Source organism: Indicator indicator, chromosome Z (genome assembly GCF_027791375.1).
Source record: "Indicator indicator isolate 239-I01 chromosome Z, UM_Iind_1.1, whole genome shotgun sequence".
In the NCBI taxonomy this organism is placed as follows: domain Eukaryota; kingdom Metazoa; phylum Chordata; class Aves; order Piciformes; family Indicatoridae; genus Indicator; species Indicator indicator.
The window spans coordinates 51055757-51070003 of NC_072053.1; the positions used below are offsets into that span (position 1 = coordinate 51055757).

The following is a 14247-nucleotide window of genomic DNA, read 5'->3' on the forward strand; positions in this document are numbered from 1 at the left end:
GCAATGAGTGTCCCATATCTGGTACACTTTGGCTGACAGTGAAACAGTTAACAAAGTGAAAGGTCAGTCTGTTCTCAAAACCTTTGCTTCAAACTACTGGTGGATTCAGGCAGGTATCTTCTGGCAGTGGTTTGTAGCATGTTCTTAAATAGGAAGAAAAATTACTGTGTTCAAAATGAGACTCCAAACTGAGACTCCAGAGCATTCCCCTCTTTCCTCCCCAGATCAGGCATCCTAGATTACAGAATCACAGACTGTATCTTGTTGGAAGAGATCTCAAAGACCATCCAGTCCAACCTTTGACCCAGCACTGAGGGATCAACACTAAGCCACGTCCCTAAGTTCCAGGTCCACACACCACTTGAACATCCCCAGGGATGGTGAATCTACCACTGCCCTGGAAAGACCATGCCAGTGTTTGATAACACTTTCAGTGAAGAAGTATTTCCTCATACCCAGTCTAAGCCTCACGTGGCACAGATTGTAACCATTTCCTCTAGTCCTCTTGCTTGTCATCAAGGAGAAGAGGCCAGCCCCCTCCTTGCTCCATCCTCCCTTCAGATAGTTGAAGAGAGTAATGAGGTCTCCCCTCAGCCTCCTCTTGTTGAGACTGAACAACATCAGCTCCCTCAGATGCTTCTCAGAGGTCACGTGCTCCAGGCCCTTGCAAGGGAGACAGCAAGGAACAATGGGTTCAAACTTGAACATAGAAGATTTCACCTCAACATGAAGAGAAACTTCTTTACAGTGAGGGTGACAGAGCACTGGAACAGGCTGCCCAGGGGCATTGTGGAGTCTCCTTCTCTGGAGGCTTTCAAAACCCACCTGGATGCGTTCATGTGCAGACTGCCTTAGATGATCCTGCTCTGGCAGGGGGGTTGGACCTGATGATCTCTTGAGGTCCCTTTCAACCTCTGATATACTGTGATACTGTGAAGGCAGCCCCACTCACACCCTAAAGCTAAACAATACTTTGTTTGCTCTTGCCTTGTTTCGTTGTAGTTTGTTGCATTGTAAGAAACAAAGCATCCTTCCATAAGAGCTTCTTCCGTAAGAAGAAACACTTGCTGGAATGACATGGATTCACAACAACGAGAAGGACTGAACCTTCCCTCTTCCACCTGGGAGAATCTTCTTTCTGGTTTTCTGTTTTTCCATGCTTCCTGTACACACCACTTTTATGAAGGGAGTTGTTTCATGGTGGTTCTTTTTTGTTCCTCTCACCTTTGTTTTCAAATCATGCCCATCCTTTCCCTGGTGTTGATCTGGGTTGGATGATGTCTATGCCACTGCCAGTCTGATTCCACTGCATGGGCTGTATCTCCAAGAGTAAGAGAAGGACCTGTACTTTCACAGAGGAGTGTCAGGGGAGGTGTGTGCGTAGTGTGCTGCACAAGTTGCCTAGCATGCTACATGTCACTTGTAGTCATTTACTTCCAGCTCACCTTTATGTAAGGGTTGATGCTAAGGCAGGGACGGAAAAATTAAGTGAACAGCATATTTTCTCTTGATTGATTAAAGAGCTCACTTGTAATATAGGAAATGAATTTAGGTTCAAATTAAAAACAAAATCAGGACTCAAATTGTCACAGCTGGGCATTTAAAGTGACACGTTTTTCCATGAAGTGAGTTTTTCATTTGTACTTTTTCCAAAGTCCTGTATACGGGGGGTGTGCAGCAATCCTGGAGGACTTGTGATTTGATTTAACCTTAATCCTGAGCAGTGACTGCTTTAAAACAAAAAGAAAATTTCAAAGCTAATCTAGTTAAGGATCTCACTTTGCATATATTTAAAGTAACTTTTTCACTTGTTTGGGGTTTTTTTCCCATGCTTTCCCATTGAGTAGCCACAAGCAATCTGCCCCACAATGGTTAGTAAAGCATAGAGCTTGATGTAGCCCTGGTTGAGGTCAAGCACTGCAATTCGAACCTCTCAAGGGCTTTTTCTATGTGTTGCCAGTGTACTGGTAAAAATGACTTTAAACTCTTGTCAGCGCGGTTACTGGTGCATGCATCACAGTCCCACTCAAATAAACCTGTCACAACACAGAGTCAGCAGCTAGAGAAGAGTACAAGGGCAGGCCTCTAGCTTTTCATTCGAGCATCACTAAACGTGCACAGAGTGCCCAATTATTTCAGCATTATTGAGCACGCCTACAGGAGGACCCAAGCCTTGCTACATTAGATTTTCTTTAGTAATTTGCTCAAGTACCACTGAGGACACTTAAAGGGCTTAAAATGGTGACTGTAACCAGTTTCCTTTTCTGGATTGTTAATTCAGATTTTCTCTTTCAAATTAACTCTCACTGCATGCTGTGCAGCAGCACTGGGAGAACTGTTTAACACTAATTTTCTCAATTTTCAGCCTGTTTTTTATTTTTTTTCTTTATATAGCTGCTTTTATAGTTACATGTTTTGATTATACATGTGGTGTATTTCTGCTGAAAAGAGTAAGATGTGATACCTTGGTCAGAGAAATCAAAATTTTCAGCAAAACTGTATAAAATTTCTTTCCATTGTTGTTGGTTGTTTCTTTGTTTGTGGGTTGGGGGTTTTTGTTATTTGTTTGTCAATTTTACCAGTTTTGTTGTGTCCAAACATATGAACGTTTTTTAAACACCAAGCTCTTTCTGAGAGTTGCTGTCTGGATCAGTGAGGTGCATTGTCTGATCTGATCAATCACATTTGGTGTACAGGATCAATTAGACAACCCCTAGCTTGCTGAACAGATTCAATATCTGTGTGTCGTTTTTCACAGCAGCAACAACTCCAGGCCCAGCATTTATCACATGGACATGGTCTTCCTGTGCCGCTCACTCCACACCCCTCTGGCTTGCAGCCTCCAGCCATCCCACCCATTGGCAGCAGTGCTGGTCTCCTGGCACTGTCCAGTGCACTGGGGGGACAGTCCCACCTCCCAATTAAAGATGAGAAGAAACACCATGATAATGATCACCAAAGAGGTATGTGCTGCCAGATGGGTATGTGGCTTCATTTTGTTTCTTTTTTCTTCTTTCCTTGTTTTAAAACACTCTTCTTTAAAAGAAAAAAAAAATCATGACAATTCCTAGCCAGCTGCTTCAATGTTTTTCACCTAGCAGTAGCTGGAAATTGTATGCAAGTGTAGAAATCCAATTTTATAAGTCTGCAATGGCTGTACAGTATTAATAATTAACTGTACAGAAAAGTTAACATCTGTGCAATTTATTATTTAACGGACATCAGAATTCTTTCTTCTGAGTATGATAAATGTGTAATTTTATATAAACTAACCAGTATTTTTCTGTCTTCCCCTACCTCCTCATCTCCTGCCACTGTCTCCTCCCCTCCTCGTGTACGGGGGCTGCTCTGCATGCAGACAGAGACTCCATTAAGGTAGGACTCCATTTCGTAGGTATAAGGGGTGACTCAAAGGAACTGCATGCTTCATTTTTCTGAAGTATGGTCTAGAATAGTGGAAAGAGTCACAAAGAGAAGCCGATTGTGGCCTTTGTGTTGATTAGCAGAGCCCTGTGTATATTGTGTGTCACACTTAGATAGTGGTTGATAGTGAGGCAGCTAGGATTGCAGGTGGTGTGCTGGCAAGTGGGTTTGGTGGAACAGCGTTGAGGCTGAGAAAAGGTTTGACTGGTGTCTCTGCCCAAGCTTATGAGGCAGAAAGAAGTAACCAGTCGTTTTAAGTAATTTGGAAGTTGTAAGCTGTAATTCTGATAGATCCTAATAATACAGCTACAGAAGGAGAGCTCTATTGCCTGCAGAAGAGAGTTTTGGTACAGCCATATGTCCTTACCAACACAGCTGGAGAAGAGTGAGCTGCTGCTCCCTGCCCTGCCCCTTCCTTTTCCAAAATTTAATTTTCAGGCTCAGAATGACTCCACAGAACACTTGTGCACCATCCTGTGCATACTAGTACTTAGGAGCTGAAGTACTACACACCTTGCAGCTTGCGTAAATTTGAGCATTCAGTGATGTATTCGACTGATTCAGCAAGCGTGGCTGGATGGTTGTCCATAACTGGATAGCCACCAGAATCCTAAAGCTTTTAACACTTCAAGTGAGGAGGTGCTTCTGGCTCTGCCCTCTCCTGGATCTGTCTGCTCACCTCACTTTCCTTGGTGGTTTGCCTACTGGCAGCAGGCCTAGTTGTTGGCAGCTCTGGGTAGTAGCTGCCTGCCCAGCTCTGGGTAGCTGGGTATAGTTACAGAGTAGAGCCTGAGTAGGTTGCACAATTTTCAGGAGCAGAGGATTTAAGCCTTTTCAGGTGAGAGTCAGGTGAAGTGAAAGATACAGTTCTCTTACAAAGGACAAAACCTATGCTTGTGCCTCATTGAACCCTCACATCCAATTTTTAAAGTTTTCAGTGGTACTTTTTAACAAAGATGTAATATATTCCTGGGGTTGGCTAAATGGCAGAAGAGGTGTTCATAGGATGTGTCTCGGATGCATCAGACAATATTACTAGGAATTTGTAAGGCATATCTTACAGGTGTGCACTGAAAGCCATCAGGAAGAGCAGGGTGCCTGGCACAGGCTTTGCCTCACCAGAGACCCATCCTGCTGAGGCTGCCGTGCAGAGGGCTATCCCTTTGCTTCTCTGGCAGCACTGGGTGAGGACATGGCCCACAGGCTTCCCCAGTGCACCATTTCTGCCACTGGCAACTGTGCACGTCCCAGATGAGTGCAGCTGAGCTGATGGTTGTCAGTTTTGCTGTTACCCATATGGCTCTGCATAACAACCAGGAGTTGACAGGAGCTGTCAGTTTTTACTGTGAGCAGTGAAGGAACTGAAGCTGTCTGTCTGCCAACAGAGGACAACAATGTATCAGATTCCAGTTCAACTTCCTTTGATGAGGTCTAGAAACTGAGATTATTGCTTTATGTGACAAGACTGGATGCAGATTAAGGGTGATTTCCCTGGAATGCCCCGTTTCCTGTGAACAGATTAGTCCATTTTCTGTATTCTCGCATACAAAGAACCAAGACAGATACCTAAATTCTCACCTAAAGAGGGAATACAAGCCTATCTAGTTTCTTTAGTGAGTTTGCATACCTGTACAGTTGGAACTACAAGCGTTTCACTCAAAAAAATGATTGAGGAGAACTGCTAGTATATGCCAATCACTGTTTTTAAACAAAATACATTAGTCATGTTTCTATAATGTGTGTGGGATGTTGTGATGTTTGTGCTGGCATAGGTGTTTCAGGGAGTGTTTATACCAAAAGGCTGATTTTGCCTGGGAGTGATTCAAAGGCACTGTTATACTGCTTTGAGAGGGAGAAGAGAGCATTGCTACTTTGTAACAGTTTTCTTTGAAACCATAAGTAGAGTTTGTCTTGCATGATGTTCAGGTTGTGAGTTGGCTTGTGTGTCAGCATTATGGGGCTTACTGCCAGCGTTGCAGGGTGAAATAGTTTGCTAATTTCCTTAAATGTTTTCAGTGATGCCCAGAGTAGCAGTTAGTCACTTGTTTGATCGATCTGTCCTCCCTTAAGTGGCTCCTGGTTAAGAGAGGTTTTTTATGATTGTCTGCTGTTTGACTCGAGATTGTTTTTGTCAGCCAGAACGTTCTAGTTGCCAGCAGCTGGAGTCTGTGTGCTTTTATGAAATAATTTATTCATGCAGGATAATGCTCCTTCACATTTAACAGGTAATGAACGTGACATAAATTTCCTTCTTGCTTTAAATTTTTCCCTTTCCTCTTCTAATGTGCAAACAGGCATCTCTGCTACTCTAAATAGTAAGTAATTTTTGGCCATCTGTCAAAAGGAAATTTCAATACAAATTTAAATTAATGGTGCCTGAAATTTTTTATAGCTCCTCTAAAAGCCTCTAATGTGCAGAAAATTTTGAGTCTGCTGGTAGTAATTAGTGTAGCATGTAATGAGGATATGGGCAATGTTATACAGCCCCAGTGTAATGTTTTGATATGGTAGCAAAATTTTGATTTATACAAGGTTGTGCCTGGTTTAATTGTGAGAAACACTTTAAAGTGTTTTCTTGCTGATACAGATTATTAAGCAGGGCAGATTTTAGAAGAGCTCATAAAGTGTAAATTTACACTTTAGTGTACAACTCAAATACTGAAGGTACTGTATCCATTTCTGCAAAGAAGGAGGTTTGCCTGAAGTGTCCTGGGGCTATTCCTAAATAATTGATAAGTATCAGCTCAGCAAGCTTTGTGGAGAAGGGTGGCTTTGGAAGCTCTTTCATATCATGTTGGATTCAGTCCTACGAATCCTTTGCAAAGTCTGAAGTGTGGGAAAACTCTAGTTGTGGTAAACTGGGTCATGAGAGCGCTCTTTGTGCAGCGGCAAGGCTGCAGTGCAGACAAAGGGAAGGGTGGCAAGCGCCAGGGCTGTGCTCTAAAGTACAGCCCTGGTTTAGGGGCTTTGAGAGAGTATAATGTGTTTAGACAGAAAGACAAACAGCTCTGCAGTTAACTGAGCAGCTTTTCACAGAGGACTTGATGTGTCTGCTTTTCAAAGCAGTAAAACTTCTCTTTTAAAAAAAACCACTAAAACAATAACAACAACAAAACCAAACAAAAACCCCACAAACAAACAAAAAAAAGGTGAAACCCCACAAATAAGCAAAAAACCCAAATGAAATCCCCAGGATTATTCTGCGGTGGATTCTTGTGTGCTAATTGCACCTCCTGCAAGAACTGTGGATGCAAAAGACATGTTCTTCCCAGGCTTAATACTGTGTCTGGGACAAATGTGGCAAAAATTTCTCTGGTCTCTAACAAATTCCCTTCTGTAAAACATACCCTTGTGAAGGCGCCAAGGAAGCATTTTGTGAGTAAAATCATCACCTGGCAGAAAATAGTCTGACTCTAGCAGTTTCTTCCTGTAGCTCTTGGTGCAGCAGCTGCAATGAAGGACCCCTCCCCTAGATGCTGTGTGGCTTGTGGGCCTACACAGAGGTAACCAGGATGTCCTTGAGTAGGTTACTCAGGAATTTGCATCTTCTGACTCACCACCTTGTTCAGGATTGAAGTTGTGTAACCTTTTTCCACATCTGTTGTCTTTCTTTTGCTTATGTTTTCTGTTGGGTGGGGGGGTTTTGTTTTGTTTTGCTTTGTTTTGTTTTTTCTGTTCTGTTTTAGTTTTCACCTGAATTGCTTGGAGCAGATACTACACCCACAGTAGGATTTGCTAATGTGGTGGAGTCTTTGTTCATTTGGATGCTGCAGGTTACTGTTTCAACAGCAACAACTGCCAATAATGAACAGCTACGGTTTTATGGCAGGAATAAAATAGTGTGTCTGAGATTCCTCCAGAGATGAAAAAGTTGTTTTAAATGAAAGGATCTGAACTAATATGTCAGATGCAGGTTAGGGGTGAATGTCTGTTCAGCAGGCTAGTGAACTAGGCAAAGTTTGTCAGGGCAGATTGAAGTGGGTTTAGCAGTAAAATTACTTTTGCCTTAAGCTGTGTGAATGTTAGTAATTACATGTGTCATATACAGGGAAATTGAACTAGTGAGATTTCCATGTACCGTTTACATTTTTGGTGATAGGTACTCCAGTGCTTCTCAGTTTAGCTTCTCAAGCTGTTAGCCGCTATTAATTGTTTAGACCTCTATTCATTTACCATGTGACTAAGAGTAATCTGCTTACTCCTGCAGCTATAATGTGATACTTTTTAAAAAAGAAAAAGCTGTATGTGTGTCATGGTTTTCTGGAAAGAACAAGATAGTTTACAATCAAAATGCCCAACATATAAGACCTTAGGATATTACCAAATGTGATTACATTGATAGAACTTGTTCTTTTGCTGAGGAACACAACGTTAACTACCATGAAGTACTACTGTGGACTTTGTCTTGTTAGTTTTTTTTTTTAATTATACTTTTTCCAGCAGTGTGTCCCACTTAAATGTCTTTGCATCCAGTATGTATTTAACAAGCTAAAAAAATCTGGTTATCTGTTGCATGCCTAAAGAAATTTGCAGAATTTATTTCTTGATTGGTTTGTTATTTTGCCACTTTAATACCAGTCAGCTGACAAGCACTTCCAGGCTGGTTAAAATCCAAATGTTACATATTCATGTCATGGATTCTGCTCCTAACTCTCTCTATTTGGAAACAAGGCATTGCATATATTTTTCCTTCTGTAGTGATGAAGTGGTGGTTTTAAGCTGAGCATATTTGAACTAAACTTTGCTCCACAAGAGTTGTATTTTCGATTTTGTGGGTGCTTGGGAGCAGTGTTATCAAAATATAATGAGCAACTTCTGTTGTCTTGTGATACAGTAATTTTTTTCAGTATTAATTGATATGTGCCTCAGGGTGTGTAAGCTGTGCTGAATGTAACAGGTGCCCTAATTCTAGAAAATGTGTTGTAATTGTTTGTTTGTGGAACAGATGAATAAATATCTGTGGGGCATAGTTGGTCCTCAGGTGGTGAACGTGAGTGGATTAATGATGTGATTGGGGGAGACATGCTTGTTTGTTGCAGTCTTGTCCAGTAACTGTCTGCTGAAGCAGAACAAATATTAATTAGCAGGGTCCTGTTTGTTGTCTCAGTATATCTTACAGAGATAATATTTTTGGCAATGCATTTTTTTTCGTAATATCCTTTTCATGGCTAGATTTGTATCATGTCATTCAAACCCTGTGGTTTTTAGCAGATTTTTAGAACAAGAAACTGAACCTCATGTTTGTATCTCCCTGGTGCTGTTTTTTTTCTTCAAACCCCCCATCCTGAGTTTTAAATTAATTTCATTCAGTGTCACATCATTTGCCTTCTTAATGAGGTCATCTGGGAATTTTGGAGTATTTGTATGAAAGTAACAGCATATACTTTAGTATAAAAGGATTAGCTGCTTCTGCTACTTGTGGTGGTTTCACCTACTTTACCAAATATCTTTTTTCCCACTTCTGTGTATTAACTGTACACTGGCCTCTTACCTTGCCACAGGTTGCTTCTCCCTTAGTAGTGTGCCCATGTTTGAACAAACTCTTGCAGTGCTTCTCAGTGACAAACTTTTACTTTGCTGCATAGTGATTTAAGGTAACTCCAGTTTTCTCCTTCTAGGTGCTTTCTACATGAGTTGTAATTTCTAACCTGAGCACTCATGTATAATTATTTCCATGACAACAGACAGTGATGTGGATAACACAGGAGTATGACTTCATGTCATAGAGTAGAAAGAGGAAGTTTGCAGGAATGAGGTGGGTGGAAAGGTCTTCTGCAGTGCAAAGGCTTTGACAATGTAATAGCTGGGGGAAAAGAAGGGAGAAAGGGAATTTGTTTATTATCTCTTTTGAAGTTCTCATTTTAAGTGTGTGGCTACTTTGGGTGCTGGCATTCATGGCTTACACCAGTTGAATGTGTCTGGAATGAAGAACATGATGCAGGTTAGATTAAACAGGTGTTAGTCAAAGTCATGAGAGAAAATAAACAATACTTAACCATGTTTTTGTGAATGTGAGACACAAACTAGATAGCTGTTATGCCTTATAGATTCTGTTGGCACTGTTACACTTTTTTTAGTTGTTAGCATTTTGGGTTTGAGTTGTCTTTAAATCCTTTAGATCCAAATAAGGAAATGAGTAGTCTGACTGCTTCCCAAGTTATTATGCAAGATTGTTGAGTGTGTTGTGAATTACAAAGTTTTAGCTGTGCTTTGAGGAAAAAAGCAATTAGGCCAGCCAGCAGGAATCAGCCATAGAGGGGAACTTGCAGGAAAGTTATTCTCTCTCCCACTTCTCTCCAGTACAGCTCTAATTGAGTCGAATAATTAATTAAATATCTAAAGCTCGATTAGCCTATTCTGCATAGCAATTTGAGAAGTTCTGTCTTTTCTTGAGTGGCATTTGGCCTTTCAAAGAACAAAAAATTGGAAATGCTAATGTTTTTCAGCCAACTAAAGGAAGAAAATAAAAATGTCTCCATAGCAACAAAGCTTCTTTCTAGATGATTTCCTAAGATATGCCTGAACCAGAAGCAGATGTCTGATTTGTGAATCTCACCTCCTTCAATGTAAACAAATAACTTCTAGGCAGGTGTTGGAAATAATATGGAAATCCTATTAAGGGGCCCTGGGTTCCTGTCACTCAGGAAGCCCCTGCCACAAAAGGGTTGGTTGTCTGAATTAAAAGAGGCAGAGTAAATTCTCATTAGGCTTTAGCTTTTCCCAGGAAATTATTGTCTCTATGTGCTCTTTCTCCCACGAGTCTGAATGCAAGCCGTTTCTGCTATTGATCCCCTCTGCCACCCTTGCTTTTTTTTCTCTCCTGCTGGATTAGCACTTGATGTTGGTGGTGGCTGCTGCTGCTTGGGGCATTGTGGCATTTGTGATTTTAACCCACATCCCTCCATCTCCAGCCCTGCCTCAATTAGTGAGAGGACAGCTGAAGGAGATGCCTAATGCCAGCGTAGAGGAAGGAAAGGAAAAGGATAGGGAGAAGGGGAGGAAGTGGGTAGCTTCTGATGGGGAAAGCAGAGCAGCTGAATCTGTCTTGTTTGTGTGAATTTATAGATGATGTTATAGCCCTTGGCACTGTGAGACTGAGTGCTGTCTGGACATGGGATTTTCTTTTTTTACAGGGATTGCTGCTTTGGAGGGGCTTGTTGGTGGTTTGCACGGCTGCATTGCTGGCATCAGATGCTGGGATTCAGAATGAGAGTGTGGTTTATCTCATAATGTTTCTATGTTTCTAGGACCTAGTTGGTATTTATTTTTTTTTAATAATTCGCTTGAAGTTACTGAGACAATGTGTGGCCTGCCTTAAGCAGTCTGTGACACTTATGATACCTTTGCACCTTCTAGTGTCACTTTTATCCCCAGACTATGCTGTGTAGAGCCCTGCACTTCCATGGCCTGGTGAACATGTTACTTGCAGATTGTGGGTGAAAACTTCAGTGCTGGATGCTCAGGAGCAAGCACTGAGGGTGCATTTCCCAGGATCTCTAGGCTGGAAGTGGAGATTGTGTGTGTGTGTGCCCCCCTCCCTGTCTTCACTTTCCTCAATGTGCTGAACATGCACAGTGATGCTCTTAATAACACGCAGAGGGTTAAATGTGGATAAACACAAAACAAGGCTTCTGAAAAGCCTGACGATTATCATGCAGCATTTCTCGGACTATAGTCCCCAAGACACACTTCATAAAGCAAATAAAGCACGCACTGGTGGTCTCCCGTTGCCCTGGCAACAGACCACAGGGCACCCTGTGTGTGAGATGCATGAACATCTGCAAATTAATCTTTTTTAGTTTGTTCTTTCCTTGGCACTGGTGGGGCTGTGCTGGCTAGCATTGATGGCGTCTAAGCTGGGCGGTCCCACAGGGATGCCCCTGGTGTGTGGAAGAGGGGCTGAACATGCCAGCAGCCCTTTCTGTGGTAGAGGGGGCCTGACAATGCTTGTGCTGGGGTGCTGCAAGCTTGCTTTTGGCTACATGGGGGAACAAGTTAAGAAAATATTCTCCAAAATATTGGGCTTGTCAATCTGCTGTGAAAAAAGTAATGTGAAGGGAAAATTAAAAGAAGTGCTGGTGTCCACACCACGGTTTAGTGGACTTCACTGCTCCTGTGGTTCTCTCTCACCAGACTGTAGTGGAAACTGAAGTTGAGGAGGAGGTGGTCTAACACAAACTGCAAAGTGGAGACAAGTAACAAAAATGAACTATATGGTAGCCAACCCAGCAGGAGGCCCAGCCACAACTGCATTTGAGGGATGCCAAACATGAGGGTCAATGGTTTCAGCAGCCTCCCCAGGCAGTTGCTGAGTGGCAGCCTGAGGATCAGCAGCATCCCAACTGTTCCTGTACAGGTGCATGTAGCAGGTTCCCCTTGGCCCCTGCAGAGTGTTCGGGTCTGCGCGCTGTGGCAGATGCTGGCTGCAAGCACAGGGCTTGCCCTGTTGCTCTCTACCAAGTCTCTAGGAAGACTGTAGGGGGAACACTGTGTATGTCATATTATCAGTGCATGCTGGATGCAATCAGTATTTCAATTAAGTATTGGAAGTGAAAGGCCGCTTTAATCTGCTAATTGCACTAAGAAGATGGCAGATTGCTCTACATTACTTCTTTCTGAGCTGCAAGCTTATCAAACAATACTGGGGTGCTTTTAAGTGAGGCATTGCAGCCAGTCAGATGGTACTTATTTGCATACAAGTATTAGCAGGCACAGCTGTACCTCTGTTTTTCTGCATCTCAAAAGGTAGCAAACGCAGCTGTGGGAGTTTCCTTAATGTGTAGTTATGAGTAAGTAGAGCAGAGGTGAGGGAGAAGGGAAAAATGTCAAAGCGGTTTGTTACTTTTTTCATTCAACAGGGTGAGTGGTCTACCATATTTTCTTCATACAGTGCGTATTCTCTGTTATATTTCATGTCACTATATTTTTTGAAAGAGAGCGTACAGTATTTTCTTATATTAATCTTGCTAAGTCAAAGTAAATAAAATAACACTGACTTTGCTGGTGGTGTCTTGCTTTGTCAGACTGGTGTACACTGCAGAGGTAACAGTGTAGGTGTGTGGAAAAAGGGAAAGGAGGGGTGACTCCTGAGAGCAGCTACTCCCAGAAGGATCGTTTGCAGGGGTGTGTTGCATGACTTTGGCACAGAATACACGTAACACAAAACTCGACAGCTACAGCAACAGAGCTAAGTCCTTCACTCATTTTATTTTAATAATAAAGTGGCCTGACTATATAGAAATCATTGCTTGCACTAAGTTGAAAAACCAGTGCTGACCTAAATAACGTGAAGCTTTGCCTTGTGATAACACCAGGCATTAGGAAATTGTTGTACTTGGCTTGCAGTAATTATAGCTGTATGTTTATGGGTTGTCTCTCCCTGATGCATTTGCTGAAACCATACCTGTCCTGTCTATTTATTTTAAAAATATCAAACTGCAATTTATTGTTGTCCTCAAAGAAATTAATATTTTGTTTTTCCTACTATGCTTTAAGAGTTTCTGCAATGACCTGCAAATACTATTTTGTAATGAGCTTTGGTGTTTTGGTTTGGTTTGTTTTTTTAGCCATTCCCTTGAAGCACAGTATCTTTCCATCTGTTGTGTCAGGATGCATAGTTGGCACTGGGGTAGCAAAGGCACCCTTCATTCTGCATGAAGGCAGACTGTCCATGTTCAGTTTGCTGCCTCTATTGAAATCACTCTGGTTCACCATTTAGATAGCTTAAAAGCTTTATATCAAACTGTAGGTATTTGAAAGCAACTAAATATTTAGGAGACCTTCTGCAGGACTCAGGAGGTGCTTCATAAAGGTTTTCTGGTAACCTTAGCCATGGTAAAGGCGGGAGGTGCCACTCTTCAACTCTTCTTCCTGTTCCAGGGGATAAGGAAAAGGACACATTTTTGTGTGGTGTTGATAGTCTTCACTGTTCTTTTTAGAGTATCTGTTTGTTTTCCAGTTAATCTGTGGAAGTTGCAGTCTTTTTGATGTCAGTTTTTTTCTGTCCTATAATACTTCTCTGGTGTGCCTTTGGTCTCCACGGACCCTAAACCATTTCTCAAATACTGCTAATGACTGTAACATGCCTTCTACTACTGATAAACAAACTTCACATTGCAAATAGGAATAACTCAAGTTGCAATAGTAAATTTAACTGAAGTTTCCCATAGAGTGGAGTAGTACCCAAATGGGTACTAACAGCTGCAGTGATCACAAAGTGACAGAGCTGCAGCTGCTTAGTAGACAAGTGTTTCGTAACTGTTTTGGGCAGAAAGAGAAAGAAAACCACATTTGATTGAAGATGACTCTTTATGTTGACAGCACACAACTCCAGACATTGTTGTAAAAAACATATGTCACAGATTCTAATTACAAAAAAAAAAAAAAAAAAAAAGTTTGGGCTTGACATGCAGACAGGATTTCTGATGCTATTTAATCTTGTCTTCAAACTGCCAGGGATTCTCTCTGGATCCTGGTTATTCACAACATCTACAGACATCTACAACTTCTACTGTAGATGTCAAAACAAAAAAATATTTCTAAGTGTGTTCTGGTTCAAGGTATGTATCTGTCTAGCCCTGCACTGCCAAGAATATGGAAACTAGTTGTAGGAAAAACATTTGTTTATATCCAGGGTTGTTCTTGCCATTCATAAGATTAAATCCAAACAAGCACCACTTGTTATCTAATCTGCTCATTTTCTTGAAGTTTACTTAAAGTTTGAAAAGAACATGTTAATGCAATGACATGGTTGTGACAAGACACAACAGAAAGGAGGAAGCAGACATCTGAAGGTGGGCTATTTCTCACACTACAGAGGCAACT

At 41.7% G+C, this 14247-nt stretch overlaps 1 protein-coding gene across 9 annotated transcripts in view; it reads left to right on the top strand.

Moving 5' to 3' along the window:
- LOC128979218 (transducin-like enhancer protein 4) overlaps positions 1-14247 on the top strand; it is a 99929-nt gene that overhangs the window by 53781 nt on the left and 31901 nt on the right. For 6 of the 9 annotated variants that reach the window (XM_054397393.1, XM_054397400.1, XM_054397399.1 and 3 more), the window contains 2 exons: positions 2762-2963; positions 3359-3375. In XM_054397393.1, the coding sequence (XP_054253368.1) occupies positions 2762-2963; positions 3359-3375 (219 nt within the window). Of the gene's footprint in view, positions 1-2758; positions 2964-3358; positions 3376-14247 lie in introns of all 9 variants that reach the window. The other 3 variants (XM_054397394.1, XM_054397397.1, XM_054397396.1) reach the window with 1 other exon arrangement.